The sequence below is a fragment of the Calidris pugnax genome, unplaced genomic scaffold (genome assembly GCF_001431845.1).
Source record: "Calidris pugnax isolate Ruff unplaced genomic scaffold, ASM143184v1 scaffold103, whole genome shotgun sequence".
NCBI lineage: Eukaryota > Metazoa > Chordata > Aves > Charadriiformes > Scolopacidae > Calidris > Calidris pugnax.
In genome coordinates, this window is record NW_015090990.1 from 13,141,211 (window position 1) to 13,156,099 (window position 14,889).

Here is a 14,889-nt window from a genome sequence, read left to right on the forward strand (position 1 = left end):
CAGTTAACCACACACCAGGAGCGGACTGAAGCTTTTAATCACTATTTCCTCCTAACACGTCTACGTTAAGATCTGTACACAATAGAAGGGATTAGCAGGCAAAAGCTGGCAACGCCACGTGAGATTGAGACTTTTCCTGTTCCCAGGATAAAGTGGGTGACAAAGTATTGAAATTGAAGCAAAGTTCATCTGGTCTCACAAAAGGAAAGATTACCGTGGGACAAACTTACAAGAGGTAATCGACACAGAATGGGTAAGGAGAGGAACAGAAACTGTTCAGAAACTGCTCAGGTCTGCTAAATTGGATAGCTTTCAGGCAAAGGAGGTTCTGTAAAGAACTCTCCTTATACACACACCCCCAAGTGGGTCAGGTGCACCACACGAAGCAACTGATACCAGCTGAAAGTGTAGTCCGCTCCACAGTTACACAATAATTCATTTGCATGTAGCATCAGCAAATGAAGCCCAAAACCCAGAAAAATAAGGGTCCCACATGGTAAATGCAATAAATGCCATAACTATAATAAAGGCAAAACATGAGATCTCCCCACAGCTAAGAATGGGCCTTTTGTGTTACTTTTTGCAGATGGAGCATTAGGACTGTGGTATATAAAAGCAACCACAGTGTTTCATTGCAGCTTTCAGCTTTCACTTCAGCAAACTGCCAAAAATGGGAAAGGTAAGTGGAAACCACAGTATGCTGGTACCCTGCTCTGACAGAGACACTGGGATGGGATGGACTAGAAGTCTTTACAAATGTTTATATTGCAGATCATTTTTTTATGAAGACAAGAACTTCTGGGGCCACTGCTATGAATGTAGCAGTGACCACCTTGACCTGTGGTCCTATGTGAAACAATGCATTTCCATCCAGGTGGAAAAAGGCAGATGAATGTTTTAGGAGAACCCAAATTTCTCAGGACACCAGTACTTTTTCAAAAAGGGAGACTATCCTGACTTCCAGAAGTAGTTTAGTCTCTGCGACTCCATCAGTTCTTGCCATGTAATCCTACAAGTGAGTTCTGCTTGGCAGTGTATCACAGTTTAAGAAAACCGGTGTTGTTTATCCTTCAAGAATACAGTTATGCAGTCTCTTCAAGTTACTCAAGTGACAGGCAAAGTTCAGTAAGGCAATGCAAAGTTTCACTGGAGATGAAGGAAATAATCTGTTTCATATCAGTGCTATTTCCAGGGTCTGTTCATAACTTGGAGATGCTAAAAGAAAGCTGAGTGACTACTTCTAGGTAGATAATGTTTTTGCATTGCCCAGGGAAGGGTCAGCAGGGCCAGGTGAAATAAAATTCTGCTGTGGGCTGATGTATGCAACTTGCTCATGACCATACTATGTTATGGTTCAATGGCACAAAAGCATATTAAATCAGATTTGCAATATCTTTCCTCACACAAAAGCTGTGTTAGTTAAAATGAGGCAAAGAATATTTGCTTAAGTACGTCTCTGGTTAGTAAGATATACTGTGCGCTGTAAGCCATAGTGGCAGGAACACCTCATGCTTACACTATTAATGCCTGGTCACAAGTCACCACCACAGATCATCTCAAAGTCGCATGAATACATTTTCTCCTATTGTCACAATGTAGGGTCCTTATAAATCCCACTTCTTCAAATCATAAAGCATCCTCAATTTACTTTCTACCACACATGTGATCACACTCATTTGCTGGCACTCCTGAGCTCCTCCATGTGGGTAATAATAAAACCTTCTCTATTAGTTTCAAAAGAGTGAATCTCTGCAATCCCATCTCCAGAACAGAAAACAATTTATCAGAAATGCACACAGTAGCTGGGAAAGGTGCCTTTTTCTGTACATCTATCTTGTTCAGTAATGTCAGAAACAGTTAAATTTCTGTCTTTCCTACATTTTTGCTGTGTTTGCTACTGCAGAATTCTGTTTCCCACAAGATTCAGCTCTATGAAAAAGAGGAACTCCAAGGCCAAATATTGGAGCTCAGTGATGATGGCCCATCAGTCCCCAGGCTACATCCATCTCCCTGAGACCTGCTCCCTCAATGGTTTAGGTTGCTCTTGAATCTTGTATGAAATGCCCAACTTCAGGGGCTGACAGGACTTACTGCATCCCAGAGAATATAGAAGATTCCTTGACTGGGGTGCAGTAAATGCCAAAATTGTCTCTGCAGAGGCTGGCTGACTTGCACTGAGTTCTTACTCCCATGCTAAATACTGTGGAACAGAAAAGTAAATTCCATTAATAGTTATATCCAGTGAAGTACTGACTGAGGAGGAAAAGGACAGAAAGATGCAGAGGAACTTAGAACAAAGTGAACACTGTACTTGGCATCCAATTCTTCCTGCAAACAAGCTGCTCCATGCTATCACCAGTCCAGCAAAGTTTTCCAGTCTTATCACAGCTGTTTCCTCCAGAAAGAATTTTTCCATATCTGGAAAATCACACCACCTTTATATAGCATTTTTTAGTGAACCTGTACTTCATGAACTAGGTGTTTAGCTGGTGTCAGTCGCACTGCCTCTACTTTTAGAGATGCACTGATCTGTTGCAGCAGGAGACTGAGCAAAATCCCTCAATTGCCAGGCTATTCTGCGTGCAAAAGGAATGAAATAAGCATGCCAGTGTGGATTACAAACAGGAAAACATCTGCTTGTGCTGGAAGAAGTCTACTGCAGCATTAATTACTATTCAAGTAATTATGTATATGCCTACTAATCATCACTGAATCCTGTCCCAGCAGGCACTCTGCAATAATGAATGACAGCCATAATGAAATATAAAAAACCACAGTTAAGGGATCTCACATCTTAACATACCTCTTCTCCTTTAGGTAGTGGAGTCTAGATTTATCTTTTTCCAGGCATAGTTTGCCAAATATACTACTGCTCTTCAGCAAGGTGCTGGAGTCTTTTGGAAAGGGAAGGCAGTACAGAGAGCACAGAACTACTAGGACACTCTGCAACCTTATCTAGTATATGTTTAATTTTAAATCATTTCATCTGGGCTTTAAATGGTAGGCTTTGATTTTGTTTTGCCTAGTAAACATTCTTATAATGGAGTCCTTATGTAAAACCAAGCAACTTCTACAGCAGTGAGGTAGACTGCTTAAAACTCACATCTCCACTTGCTAATGCCAGAGAACTCATTTAGCCATTATTTCACGCTCACATGACCCATCAATAATAGCCTGTTAGTGATCCTCACCAGCCTTTCCCTGACAACACTGGAGAGGAAAATAGAACTATTCTTTGCCCTTCTCGTCCTTTCTTTTGTACAGGAGACACTGTCTCTGCCCTCCTCCCTGTACTTTACTGCACAAAGTAGGCTGTTCAGCTGCTTGCAAATGTCTAGTGTACCTAGGAACACCCTATTTCAGACAGAGAGAAATGGAGCATGAACAATTCAGCTCTCAAGGCAGAGGTGTGAAAAAGCATGTTTCCTCTTGTTCACAAATGCCTAACATTGTACATGTATAGGAACTGCACAATGTAAGTAGTTAGCGTGCTTAGGTTAGTGTGCTAACTCAGGTCTGCAAAATAACATAGAAGCTCAAGCACAGTATTTACTTGCCTGCTTAGAACAGGGAACTAAAATATTTAATTTGCCTTCAGCAAAAATAAAATAAAGGAAAAAAAAAAAAACAGCACCCCAGACAGCAATTAACATATGCCAAGCTACTTCAACAAAGCGTCTAGTTCAATTAGTGCAATTGAGAAATATGGCCAGCAGTGATGTGTAAGTTACGTGCTGGCATTCCTTTGGTCAAAGGCAAGAATGAACAGAAATGTACTATTCAGTTATGAGAGCAATAGTTAGATGTCTGGATTTTTGATTCTGCTGTGTCCTAGAGTTTGGGGGTAGCTAAACCTCTTCAGATTTCTCTGCCTGAGACAAGAATGGAGGCAATTCCTAGTTTTCAAGGAGCACTGAGAGGTTTTACTTACTTTTGTTTGTAAATGCTCAGAGAATATCAAGCAGACATTAAGAACAAGGGTGCTAGAGGAGAGGAGCACTGGGAATTCACGGAGAGCATCCACGTTTTTGCTAACAAGTCTTCTAGGTTCTTGTAGCTTGTTTTGTGGTTGGTAGCGGGCACTACAGTTGCTGGCAGGCAGGGTATGTTTGTCTACACAAACACTTGGTGCTATTTTCAGATTATCCCTACCCTCTTCTGGGTTTTTCTGGGGTGCAAAAGCAGTCAACCGCCATGTAAAAGCAGCTGTCGTAACAGCATACTAGTTGAGGGCAGTTGGAACAGATGTAAATAACCAGACTCCTCAGACTGTGGATGTCGTTTGGCTAACAAGATATTTTGGCTCCAGAGTTTAAGACCAACCCACAGACAGTGCAGTGTTCAGCCCATCTATGGTATAGGGTCCTAGGAGGTGAAAGCCTACAGGATTCAAGGAGAAGCTGGATGGGTACTTGGAAGACAAATCCAGTGAGGGTTATTAACCAGAGAGAAGTAACCTCCTGCTCAGGAAACCACTAAAGCTAAAAATATTTGAGGTCTTGAAGTCTGAATGAGGTATCATATGTATTTGCTTAATATCTACCCTTCCCTTGCTGCCTACTCATGGCCACAGTTGCTGCCAAGATACTTGACTAATTAGCCCACTGGTCTGATCCATGATGGCTGCTCTGTATTTGCAGCTGCTATAAGGAATTCACATATCACTGCCCCTGCTCTGGACTCTAAAGTTCTAAACTTCATCACCAAGCCCACTGCCCACTGTATTAAACTATGAAGGACCACATGGGACCCTCCAAAAAAAGCTGGTTCCACAAAGCAAGTATGATCACAGAAAGAACAACAACAACAAAATACGTGTAATACTTCCAAGCCTGTCAAAGATCTTTGAGAAATGCAAGTACATAGAAGTTGTTCCTGTAAGTGAATTAAATTTGCCAAGCATTAACCATCAGGAAGAAGTTATTTTTGATGCAAAGAAAGCAATGAGGTATTCAGAAGCAACTGCTAGACTTAAATTCACACTCTTCCCCCAGGCTGCTCTCAGTGTTAAAGGCTAAAATTTCCTGGCTGAGGAAGCACCTCCAAGAGAGAGGCTGACAGTAGTGGTACCATTTACCCCACCCAGTAGAAGCACAACTAGAGCTGTGTAAAGATAGGCCAGCTAAAGATTTGCCCCTGAAGTTTTCTAGCTTCATGAAATCACCACACAATACTCATAGTGAAAGAGACATGTAAGAAAGCACAAACTTGTAGCGTTTTGGTTGAACAAGAAGCCAGTGAGACAAAATGCTCCATTATTGCTCCATGCAGTATGAGCAGGAAATATGAAAATGTGGCACTACACATGATGGGATTTTGTGAAGGTTAGTTCAAAGGCGGGTGTGGAAGGAGAGAAAGGGATGGTCCCTGGAAAAAAACACCAAGTTATAGAGAAATATTTAAAACTCCAGAAGAATAACTTAAAACTGTGCTGTTTATCTTTATCCTTTGAAAAACATTCTTGGATTATTATTTTTATTTTATATTAATATTTTATTTCAAATAGATAACATCTCCGTGATATTTTAACATTAATTTTTACTTAGGCTTTGTAATTACTAGACTGAATGGAAAATACTTAAAAGGTCTGATCTAGCACTGGTAACACAAACCTTTACTCCCATTTGGTTAATGGGGTTACTTCCCATTACTTGAGACATAAACTGAGAAAAAAAGATCTGCTAGAACCTAAAGATCATCATCAGCAGGGTAATTTTACCTAAATAGCCCCAGAGTACATCACCGTCACCCTGCCCTGGCAATACATTCAAAACAGCTCTGACTTTGAGTCTGCCGATTGCCCCGATTTCTAAAGACCACTGTAATGTATTGATTGATTGAGAATTACACTATGCCATATTGAACAAGGGCCCCAAATGAACACAGTCCTGAGCATCTTTGGGATTAATCAGATCAGACTGAAAACTTACCACAATGTTCTTCCTAAGCAACAGGGTTTTTTTAAGTTCAACTGCAATTAAAATTTTTTCAGCTGAAGAAATTACTGTGCTGTTGCATTTTGTCTCAGTACCTGAGCTCCAAAAATCTATATATCTCTCAAGTGAAACATTTCTCTGTGCAGATTTAAAAAGGCTTTTCTCTACCTTAAGCAAGTGGTATCCATCCTTCAAGTTCTACTCTCTATTTATGAACTCTGAATTATGTTAATATAGAATTTCAGCAGTGAAGCCTGGACGAATGTAAACATCCGTTACCACACATTTTTTATTACATAATGTTCTCTCTCATACACGTGCTCTTAACTGTTAAAGGAAACAAGCAGCAATACCTGGTCTGAAAGCTCTTGAAAATGAAGACAGTTTTATTAGCATACTGTGAAAAATGTTTTACGGTATCATCACTGGGAATCCATGTGAATTAAAAATCCTTTGTCTCATATAGTCAGGGAACAGAGAGAGATTAAAAATAAAGGGACATCAAAGAATTCTGCTGCAGGGCTGCATATGTTCCATCCGTACGATTACAGAAATACTGCTTGACCTATCCTTTACTCTCATCCTCTGCTTACTGACAGTAACAATAAAGTTGGTACGCCACAAACTATTGCTATTGCCTTCTGTTTAGGGAATGACAATGGAGAGAGGGAGGGGAAAAAACATTCATTCCCTTTACTAAACAAAAATTCTCTTCTGTTCTTATTCCTGTGGATGCAACAGTGTGCATTCTATGTAAAGGACTGCTGACTCCTGCATGCTGAGGTCTCACAGCTGAAGTCTGGCAAAAAAGGCGAAGGTAAGAACAGCTGGGTGAATGGAGCACTGACAAACAACCTAGCAAATGCATAGCTCCTTGTAGGCAAGTAAGTTTGCAAACATAGTTTGTTGGTCTACCAACAAATTAGCAGACGGGAAACCTCAAGTGGTTGTTTTATTATCTAGCTCTTTGGTAAGTTTCCTAAAGAAAGCTTATAGTGTACTTGGAAGCTTTCAAATGCTACAACGTATACACATAAAAATCTTTTCTTTTTATTTTTCTGCCTGGCTGGTTTCCCTTTGTCAGCTGCTGAAAGAGACCTGAAGTTTATATATTCTTAGACTTCTAAGATGAACATGAAAATAAGGTTGAAGTACACTATTCCAAACAAATGTAATAAATATCACCAAACAATGCCACTGGATTTAAGTATCCGTAACTTGATTTTACTGCTTCTAGTTTTATAGCTATTTTATAGCTGCCCAACGGGACCTAGAGTGTTCAATGATTAACTGGGGTTACACACAACAATCTTCTTTTGTTCTTGTATCCGTAAGAGAGGTGAAAGCTTCAACACAATTCAAATGTAGGAGAATTCTTCCTTCCTTTGTATTTTACATGGCAGAAGATTTCCAGAAGCCCAGAACTGGATGCACTGGGAGATGGGCACAAAGTTGAATGATTGTGTGATAAAAGCAGTCAAAAAGCAATTTGGGTTTCACTTTCTCCAAATGCTCCCAAAAACTTGTCATGAAGCTGCTGACAGGATATTTGCAGCATGAAATCATGATGAAAGTTGCCCCCCACTTCGCAGAGTCCCAAAGGGACATCCACCTGTTGTTTCTAGTACTAGAGAAACAAAGACACCAGTAACTATGGATCCCATAGAAAATGGACGCAAGGGCTTTGCTGGTCTTCAGGCATGGTGGAAGTGTCCCTATGAACCCATGCAGTTTTCTGATTGTTTAGTACAATCTAGGCCAGCTTTCAAATACTTTCCAGTGTGACTGGGGTTATTTTTGTTTTATTGCAGATCACTTTCTTTGATGACAGAAATTTTGCGGTCTGCTCCTGTGCAGCCACCACAGACCAGCCTGCCCAGCTCAACCCCTGCAACTCTGTCAAGGTGGAAAATGGATGCTGGATGGTCTATGAACATCCCAACTACACAGGCCATCAGTTCTTCCTGAGGAAGGGAGAATATCCTGACAACCGGCACTGGATGGACTTCAATGACTCCATTAGATCTTGTTGTATCATCACAGCAGAAAATTCTCCATATTGTCTCCAGGTATGTTACTGCCTGTATTAAAATTAGAATTAGAATTAGAACTAGAATTAGAAGACCCATTTTGACAGCTCTGGCACAAGTAACAACTTCCCCAGAGACCTCTGTGTAGAAGGAGGGTAGTAGAAAGGACAGTTACCAAGTTCACCTTATAGGGTTTATACTCCCAAAGAGGTAGGTAAGTCAATTGAGATTCTCAGCCAAATGAGTGGTTGGTTAGTGCTCAGGGGGTGGGGGATGTGAAACAGGGGAAAGGGGAGTTTATTATATAATTTTTTATTTTAATAGTATGTTTATCTATTATTTTATATGTGTATATGAAAACACCTAACATCACCAATCTTCTAAAGCCACTCTGGCTATACATGATCTACACAAGAAACCTTAGTACAGAGCTAAGAACCAAACCACATCTGCCATGGCCCAGGCAATGCTCTTATTTCAAGGTAGGCAAAGTTGGTGACTACTCTATTAAGAAGCAACCTGACACATCTCATTGTAGAGACATCACCATGTATCTGAGCTGCAAGTGAAGGCATATTTGCCTATGGTAGATTTTTTTCAGAATACTTCAGCCCAGAATAGATCTCTGTTTTTCCCTCCTAGACTCATTCCCTGGAAAAGTTTTGCTAAGAGAGGAGAGGTTGCCAAGATGTGAAAGATTTCAATACTCACACATAAAGCTAAGGAATTGATATTTTGCCCAGGAATAGCCTTGATGCTGGAATGCATCCCTACAATGTTCGTGAAAAATTAAGTTAATCCGTTTTGTAAGCTTTATGTACAATTCACAGTTTCTCTGCCCAGTAGAAGCTTCATAGACCATCACAGTAAGTTTCCAGATACATTCCATCTGCATAGGATAATGCAGCTATTTTTTTCACTGACATGCAGTTCTGGGCTTTGCTTAGCTAAACCAACTTCTGGATCCAAGTGCTGAAAGCTAGTGCAGATGCTCTTGTGCCCTTTCAAGCTGTAGAGGGAAAGAAGTCACAGATAAGGAAGGTGGGAACAAGATGGATTGAAGGGAAATTGACTTGGGAAAACGATGGGAAGTATCTGAGAAGGAGCAGGGGAAAAAAATCCTAAAATTAGGACACATTTCTGCATGTTTTACAGATTCAGAACAAGCGTGTACAGAAAGTTTGATTCCATAAATGTAGATACTAAAGTATTGTTGGGTTTCATTGTGTTTGTGTTTTTTTCTAAATTGAGTAAGATGTTGGTCCTTGCACAGCAGCAGTACTCTTATGTCTATACAACTGCACTTGAGCACCTGCAAAAACTATTGCATTCATGCAAGAGCAGAAAGTACTTTTCTGTATCAAATCTTTGCTGTGCTAGATACAAGAGTCAGAGAGTGTTGAAACAGTTTAGCATCTTAGTAGATGAAAAGCAAGAAAACCTGGCTACCTAAGGCTGTGCAACAAAAGCAGGATCAGAAAAAGCTTCCCTCTATCCCAGCCAGAGCCTTATCCAGTTATTACATCAACATCTAGGAACAGTGAGGGCACGTGACTGCTGTGGCAATCCAGGTATATCACGGATCTGCATGTACAGTTGAAGTGTGGTGATCTTGGCAGGATTCCACTTGTGATTTCTGCCCCACTGCAGCTCTTTCAAAGAAACTGTAGTTCTGCTGTCGCTGGAGCAGAAGGACTCACAGCACTGCAGCTTTAAATTAGGACCCAGACAGATTTATTCCTGTTAAACTGACTTTTCTGCACATACTAGTGGCTATTCACTGTTGTGCTGTTAGCATCAGTATTGCATCTAGCAAGCTGTAGTCACCTAGAACTGCCACTTGACATCCTGTGCATCTGTGTCTGGATTTGCCTTTGCAGCCCCAGGAGCACAGACGAGAGGAATGCTGTCAGAGGCAGGATGTTGGAGTTCATGGATAACTGCCCTTCTCTCCAGGATGACTTTGACTGCAGGGACATCTGGTCTTATGTCATACTTGAAGGAACCTGGGTTTTCTACAAATAGCCACACTTCGAAGGACAGCAGTACCTCCTGAGGCCTGGCAAGTACATGTGATTCACCAACTGGGGTGCCATGACCACCAAAGCTGGATCCTTCTAACCAACGGTGAATATTTCCTAACCATCACTTTCCTAAGCTATATGTCAATGAGTAGTGCCATAAGTAGATTATTAAAGCCTAGGAGTTTTGGAGCCTACCTGGATCAGGCTCCCCTTTCTTGCAATGCTTTTAGCCTTTGATTTAAAGCCCAGCAGAGTCAAAAAGTGTCTTGACTATGGTGGACTTCAGAGCCTGTGCTTACTTTACTGGTAGGAGTAATTCCCCCAAAGTCAGTGGAGATTTACTGGTAACACCCAAGCTCAGAGAAAACCCACATCTAAATTGCCAAGCTGTTTTTTTATCTGCAGTCTTGGATCAATTTAAAAATCACATCTTTGATGAAAAATATTATTTCAGACCTTAGAGGGAAAAAAATTTAAATACATTCTTCATTTATGGTAATGAAAATCCAAAAATCCGCCTATGACTGAGTCCACAGGACCAACTCCTTGCTTGAATTTATTACAGGGTGCACCTTACAACTTGAATGGCCCTATAAAAGCAATGTCCTTCTCAGAAGTAGTTCTCTTATGAATAAACTGGCAAGTTCAGTATCACCATGCACCATGCATCACTGCACACCAAACCTGCAGCTGTGACACTAGATGACTTAAGACAGAGAAAGGCATTTACAATATTTGCCGTCTTTATTAATAAGGATAACTTCTGTCAGTGACCATTTGTAATGATACAGATGTCAGAATAAATCTTTCAATTGCTTATTCACCACATGATGAAAAAACAGTCCTGGTGCCCAATAATTCCTGCTCCCACTTGGCATTAAGTCCAGAGTTCTGCACAGGACTGCATTGCTCATATTTCCAGCTCAGGGCCTACACTATGCTCTTTTGTTTAGCCAGGACCTCACACTGTAGACCTGAACTCATGTTAACCTTCCATAGCACAGAGAAGCAGCAACTTTCCGTAGGTTCTGGGTTAGAAACCAGAAGAGAGACCCATTATGCTAAAGAGTGTACAACCAGTTCAGTGTGTGAGTGGGCCCCAACAGGTCTGGCACATACTTTAACAGCATGCTGTTTACACAACACTGCAGGATCCTTAAAACTCTGCTTTAAGGTTTTACAACACTGGCCATCATTCAGGTCTCTATACCCTTTCTGTGCCAGCAGTTAGGCTAGCAGAGCCCCTGGAGAATTCACAAGGGCACAGGGAAGGGCACAGCCTTGGTTTCACATCCCAGACAGAAGCAGGCACTGTGCTGCAGCCAACACCTAATTTCTGGGAGGCGGTGGTGCTAACATTTTGCAAGAATCCCACCCCTAGCAGCAGTTGGAGCTTTCCTAAGCCCATTTCCCTTCAGTTACTTCCCTTCATTTGCTTTCTTCCCCAAATCAAGAGGAGTGAGGCTCCAAGTTGGTATAGCGGGCATTCTACCCTGTCAGCTGAGAAGGAATTAAGTTCAGACATATAACTATCAAGACTACCAACAGCTAGACATCCTTAAAGCTTGGTTGCTGACATGTTGGTTTTCTTCCTGGTACACTGATCGCTTTCGGCAGCCATGCTGCAGATCCAGGTCTGCTGAGCACTGCAACATAATGAAATCATTCATTAAACAGCTTCTTACCTAAAGGAGAATGATTTGAATTGCAAGTATGGTAACTTCACTGGCAATAAGATGATGGACAGTAAGGGATGACTTACTTTGAATGAAAAGTCAGCTTGGTGGAGGAAGGAGAACACTTTTACGATGCAGTCTTGTGCAGTGACAACTGGTGTCATTAAGCATCTGCAAAACAAAGACAGCTGTAGTGTAAGTCCACACATACAGGCTCTAGCATAGCTAATCTAAATGACAGCGGAGGAGGTGGGCCTGAACACCCATCCAAGAATCTTTATTGACTGTTAGAGCTTGTAAGAACCTAGGCAGACCAAAGAACATAAACATGTATTATGTATTTAGTCTGGAAGAGTCTTTAAGATGTACCCTACATAAGAACATTCCTAGAACAGTAGCAAACCTCAGGTCTGTGGTAAGGGAGACTCTGCTACAGAAAAGGAGCGAAAGAGAGCAAGTCACTGCCTGGGCTTTTTACAGGAGGGGATTCATTATATTGAAGCCCCCCTGTGGAAACAAGCTAAAAGGACAGAGAAGGACAAAACCACTCATGATGGTCCCAGGCTTCCCTGGGGCAAATTCCTTCCTGAATTTAAGTCTGGTGAACGGTTTATCCCTGCATATATGAAAGCACAGCAGCCAGGGGCCAGAGAGGCTTAATGCTATTAGCCAGACCATCACCTCCCAGCTTTAGCTGTGGCAAGCCTCCAACACTTTGAAATAAAGTAACTGAAATCTCTATATACCAGTTTATGTGTCAAGCAGCAAACAAATTCCTTCCCATTTCCAAATTTTGCAAACAACTAACAAGCCCTGAACTACCTGAGGTACAATGTGAAAATGGTGACAGAAGGAAGATTAAACACTAATTAAGTTTGCTCGCCTATCAAATAGAACAATTGTACACTCATTTTGTGCAATCATAGCCAGAGAAACTGAAGGCAAGCCGACCCTGTGCTACCCTCAGGAAAACACCATCTCAGAGGCCCTGGCATCTTGCAAGGGCCAACTTGCTCCTTTCCAGTAGCCACACCAAATGCAATCTCAAGTTAATTTGGCTTGGATGTCTAGAAACTACCATCCACAAAGTCCTATTTCTTTACATACAGTAAAAGTTATTTTGATAATGCTTACTTCAAATATAAAGATTACTCCTTGCTTCTATGCAAGGGTCTGTTTGTTAAGGAAGATGAAAGAGTTGAGAGGCAGGTTGATTTCTAAGCATGTTTCAGGTCTTCATTGTTAGCAAACAAAGCATTAGCCCTAAGACACCAAGCAAAACCTCAGATAAAAGCTTTGCCATAGACCTATCTCAGCATAATTTTTGCTGCCCTGAGGCATGATCTCAGTAGAAACCTTAGAGCCAAACAACAGGTCTGAGAATATCTGAAAATCAGATACAGATTTTTGCCTTTTTCATTTGCTTCTACAGAAAATAAGCATAGCTTAACAAAAGTATTACTATAAGGTGTGTGTTCTTTCTTGCTACTTCAGAGGTCCCTGGACTCAAAGCTGCAATCTAGTGCAGCCCATTCTTTTGCTGAATCTTCCTTAACCTCAAATTCATACCTGCTCCCTACCCACACCCTTCTCTCTACCCATTCTGTTACCCGAACTTGCTGGCTGACAAGTTCGGTCCATAGTAAGATGACTGAATTACTCATGTACAGCTACTGAAGACAGATAAAGTACAAAACCACAAGTAATATGAACAAAGTATTCGAAACAACCACTGTTGTAAACAGACAGTTACCACAAGACAGCAGTTAAGGGACAATGAAATACAAATGAACACCTCCTACCTGGTTATTTAAGGTCCATTAAACAATTGGTACATAATTATAGGAGAAAAGGTAATGCAAAGTCTAATTATTAGCTTTCACAGCTGGACCAGTCCATAAACACTGACATTTTAAAGGACGCATACATAGCTGGTAATGCTTCTTTTTACATCTTCTATTCTTTGACTTCTGTATTCTTATCTGGGTCTTTTTGAAGGTAAGTACATTGAGATACTAGTTCACCTAGAATTGTACTATACTTGTGGAGACAAAGCTGTAGTCCGCCTTTCTCTACTGACTTCTGTCATTACTGCTCATACTTACATGTGAGCAAGAACTCACAGTGAATACTGAATGTCTCTACTGACAGGGAGAGAGTAAACTTGACCTACACCCAGTGATGCAGATGTCCAAAAGCCACCTTAACAACCTTACAGTGAAGTACCTGGCTTAGAAAAACCTCTAGAAGGTCAGACCAGGAGAGCACTTACCCTGTATGCCACCAGAACAGACCATCCTGTTGCAAAACACAAATGCTTTACTTGCTCTCCAGAGCACCTATATAAGGCAAGAATTGGCTACACAAGCAGCAGGGATTGCCTATGCCCACTGGAATAACTATGTCACTACCACTCCAGCAGAGTGGAAAATGGCTGCTTTACAGTCTGTGAGCATCCTAATTACATGGGCAGCAGCACTTAAGAAGGAAAGAGTCTCCCATATTTGTTAGAGGATGGGTTTTGGTTGTTTCATTAGAGCGTGTTGTAGGGCTTCTGTATGTGGAAACAGCTGCTATCACTTGCAAAAGTCAGGAATACAAGAAATCAGAGCAGTATCTCAGGGGAGGATTGGGGTTTGTACATGGCCTTGCTTGGGCCTGGCTTCTTCAAAGTGAGCAAGTTGTAAGAATGGTTTGAAAGAAGCTGTTGTTTAGTCTAGAAAAGGTTGTAAGAAGAAGCAATAAAAATTTGTAACTCAAAAAGCATGTTACATCTTCCTTTTCTCATATTACTGTGGAAGGTACAAGTAATAATGGTTTGCATTTGCTTCAAAGGTGATGCAGGTTGGCTGTTCGGGGGAGCCCCTAGCAGTAACTCAAGCTCCGAGATCAGTCTCTCAGGGAGGAGGCAGAATCTCTTCTGTTCCTGAAGGCTGCTCACGCTAGAGGGGTCCAGGATGATTTAAGCAAAGCATATCCTGCCCTGGGGACAGAGCTGGACTCTGAGCTCTTACTTTTTAATTGATGGAAAAAATCACGTTGCAATCCCAAGGCGGGAGACTGTTGTGGCCAGCAGCAAGTACCAGAGCACACGTATCACACAACTAAAAATAATTTTACAAACTCATTTTTGTCAGTGTCCCTCCATCCGTGCTAGGAACTATGTTTAGTTATTGCAGTAAGATACTTCTCCTACTCCCACAGTGCTAATCCACATGCTACA

At 41.3% G+C, this 14,889-nt stretch overlaps 1 protein-coding gene across 1 annotated transcript; it reads left to right on the forward strand.

Annotated features, from left to right (window-relative positions):
* Positions 1 to 7,589: 7,589 nt before the first annotated feature.
* Positions 7,590 to 10,438, forward strand: LOC106895059 (gamma-crystallin 1-like). The gene is given in 3 exon segments (XM_014954143.1): positions 7,590 to 7,634; positions 7,748 to 8,005; positions 9,737 to 10,438. Coding segments are annotated over 3 exon segments (654 nt in total). The 3' UTR covers positions 10,088 to 10,438.
* Positions 10,439 to 14,889: the final 4,451 nt, after the last annotated feature.